This window comes from Crocodylus siamensis, chromosome 6 (genome assembly GCF_052110815.1).
Source record: "Crocodylus siamensis isolate JL-2025a chromosome 6, ASM5211081v1, whole genome shotgun sequence".
Lineage (NCBI taxonomy): Eukaryota > Metazoa > Chordata > Crocodylia > Crocodylidae > Crocodylus > Crocodylus siamensis.
This window is the reverse complement of record NC_143400.1, coordinates 10277351-10280824: the sequence shown is the minus strand read 5'-3', so window position 1 is coordinate 10280824 and position 3474 is coordinate 10277351. Positions and strand designations below refer to the sequence as shown.

General features: G+C 49.4%; 1 protein-coding gene across 1 annotated transcript; it reads left to right on the top strand.

Annotated features, from left to right (window-relative positions):
- The first annotated feature begins 2245 nt into the window (after positions 1 to 2245).
- LOC149860952 (olfactory receptor 10T2-like) lies at positions 2246 to 3190 on the top strand. The gene has a single exon (XM_090053625.1). It carries the CDS (start codon positions 2246 to 2248, stop codon positions 3188 to 3190), a length of 945 nt encoding a protein of 314 aa, XP_089909751.1.
- Positions 3191 to 3474: the final 284 nt, after the last annotated feature.

Here is a 3474-nt window from a genome sequence, read left to right as displayed (position 1 = left end):
GCGCCAGCAGCTTCCAGGCTGCCACGGCCATTGCTGAAGGGCTGGGGATTGTGGTCTGTGGCAGAGCCCAGCATTGCTAAGGCATAAGGATGTAGGAAAATCTTCTGGTGAGCATATGCTACCTAGCTTTACACACCATCCTCTACCAGTGTCCTCTGAGCCCAATTCACTCTGGCTGTCATGGAAGGATCAAATGCCCCTTTTGAGTGAAGGAGCAAAACTCTTCCTTAGGAGTCCCTAAGAAGCAGTCTTATTTGGCCTCTCTCCTGCAAGGACCCCCTGCAGCCAGCTCTAGCACAGCCTCACAGGGGTCAAGCCTCTGGCTTTGAGACTCTGACTCGTCTCGGTCCTTGGCTTCCCCTATGAGCCATAGCACCCCTGGCTTTGGGAGCACCTTCTTTTTGATCATCTCACACAAAGAGTTGTGGTTTTCTTCTTTTAAAGCGGAGGGGGATCGGAGGGCCAGTTGTCTCCAACAGTACAGCAGACTATGCTCCAAAACATTCAGTCTTTATTGTGCCGTTTCAGTTCCCTTTGTCCTGAACAGGACTCTACTTTGTCCTCCCTAGGGTTGTTCCTTTTCTCCCGGTCCACTCTGGGATGTTTTATCCCTCCCCAGCTATCTTAGGTTGCCAGCCCTCCAGGATTGCCCTGGAGTCTCCAGGAATTAGATATACATCTCCAGGAGACTGTTGAGAGTCACCCAAGAGATAAATGATTGGGCATTCATTAAAATAAATAGTAAACGTTGAGTCCAATTTATACAGTAGTTCAGTGGGTTTTTTTAAATGTAATAGTAATGTGCATTTACTTTCCTGACATACAGCCTGTGCACTGTAATCTCTAACTGATATATGCAAGCACACGGGCATGTTCACAGTGTGTGTCGCAGGCACATTGGCAGTCCAGAAACCTCCCAGAATAGATTCAAACAGTCGGCAACCCTACTCTGACCCTCACTCTTTTCTCCCAGGCCCAGTCAGCCCCACCTGCAACAAAACGGTTAGATAACACTAACCCAATGAGTGGGGATAACACTCACCCAATACAATGAAACATAAAGTCATGGTGATCTAATCAGGGAGCAATCTCTGGGCCTTGCTGACAGGCCTAGATTGCCATCTGCCCCTGGTGTGGAAAGGGCATAAAGATATCCTGGTTATGAAACTATTTACAGTAACAGATACTTGCACTGAATCACTGTGCCTCCAGATGTTCCCAACAAGAACTACAGGCTAGAACTCAGCCCACGTAACCATTTTATCACAGGCTCCTATTCAAAGCCAAAGGAACTAGTCAGATTCTGGGCAAGCCCATGCATAGCAAACAGCCACCCAGCTAAACCTATAAAACCAGGGAAGTGATCAGATTGCTTTCCAGACAATGACATTCATTGCTCGTGCTCAGTGTTTTCACTGCCAGTCCCCCTGCTGCCTAAAAGCCAGCACCCTCTCACAGGCAGGCACGCAGGCACTAGTTCTGTTCCACCTATTAAGGACATAAGTGAATTAGGAACCTGAGCGTAATGCTGTTCTACTCTACTCAAGGCCCTAAAATATCATAATTCAAAAGCTGGGTGTCATGTCCTCCCCCCTACAATCGCTTTTTGTGACACAACCTTATGGATAAGATGAGAGTATTACAGAAGTAGATGCAGTAATGGATTGTCGTAGTACGGCATAGGATAACAGTTTGGTGTGCAAGTCACTTAGGTACCCACTAGGTGGAATAGGATCGGGACCAAAGAGAACAGTCTTGTAATTCCTGCTGTGACACAGACCCTTAGTCCAGGCTTTGTCATTTCACTTGTACATTTAGGAAGTCAGAATTATGAGCAGGAACCAAGACATCCGCCTCTTTGGGGATGGAATTTGCATTGTAACTATGGGGGACACATATATACACTGTGGAGAGGTCCAGTAGAATGAGGTTGCTTCAGGTTTAAAAACAGGGCAGCTGTCAGGCTGTGAACACTAACTTCCTCTCGTGCACACAGGGGCAAGTCAAGCTTGAGAACAGGTCAGCTGGGGACAGCGAGCCTTGGGAACAGGCAACCTCGCCTGGTTCCAGGGTGTTATGGAGCTGGATCTGCAGGGAAGGGGCGCTGCATAATGTTTTCCTGGACCTTTCTCAACCTTATCTCTTTGACTATCAATGGACAGAAGGGCAGTCAGGGGCTGAGACCAGAATTTGCTGTTGGTGATAGAGACCCATAGACTCCCCACAGACACAGCTCCAGGTCAGCATGAGATGGGGTAATGACACATCACTGAATGACTTCATCCTGGTTGGATTCTCCCTGTGCCCACAGCTACGCTACGTCTTGTTTGCAACTTTTTTCCTCATTTACATGTTCATATTGATTGCCAACATGCTCATCATGATGGCTATCCGGCTAGACAATGCCCTGCACACCCCCATGTACTTCTTTCTGTTCATCCTCTCCGTCTCTGAGACCTGCTACACCTTTGTCATCATCCCCAACATGCTGGCAACACTGCTGTCTGGGGGGAAACCCATCTCCTTGGTGGGCTGTGCGCTGCAGATGTACTTCTTCATGTCCTTGGCAGAAACCAACTGTGGCCTGCTGGCAGTGATGGGCTATGATCGGTACATGGCCATCTGCCACCCCCTGCACTACACAGTGCTAATGAACCCACGTGTCTGTGCCCAGCTGGTATCTGTCTGCTTCTTCAGTAGCTTCCTATTCTCAGTGGTAACAGTTTACCTGATATTCCAGCTGCCATACTGTGGTCCCAACAGGATCGACCACTTCTTCTGCGACAGTGCCCCAGTGCTCCAGCTGGCCTGCACTGATAGCAGCATCCCAGAAAGCATTGTGTTCCTTGCTGCCATCTGCTTCATTGTCACAGCCCTGCTACTGATCCTGATCTCCTACATCTTTATCATCAATGCCATCCTCAAGATCTCCTCAGCCCAGGGCCAGCGCAAGGCCTTCTCCACCTGTGCCGCCCACCTGACTGTGGTGGTTGTGCACTATGGCTGCGCTGCTATCATCTACCTGAGGCCCAAGTCTGCCCGCTCACTGGAGCAGGACAAGCTCATTACTGTGTCCTACACAGTTTTCACCCCACTGCTCAACCCTATGATGTACAGCCTGAGAAACAAGGAAATGAGACTGGCCCTTCAGAGAACAATGACCAGGATGTTCTGTCCCCAGGAAGCATAATACCAATATGACAAGGATGTCTAAAATTCATGACCGGTCTTGTTTCTATTGGAAGGTGTTAAATGAGATCCTCTAGTGCACTGGTTCTCATCCTTTTTTGCACCAGGACTCATTTGTAAGCATCAATGGCCAGGCCCAACCCAGTGCCCCTCACTCCTGACCCTCTGCCCCCTGCCACCAGGCCCCAGAACCCAGTATGTGGGTCAGGGGGTGTGTGTGTGGGACCTGGGGGGGCCCCAAGCAGCCCCTTGCAGGTTTCCCACATTTTTCTCCTTTAAAGGAGA

Coding starts and splice junctions, on each gene's coding strand:
- LOC149860952 (XM_090053625.1), top strand. CDS start 2,246: ATGAGATGGGGTAATGACACATCACTGAATGACTTCATCCTGGTTGGA.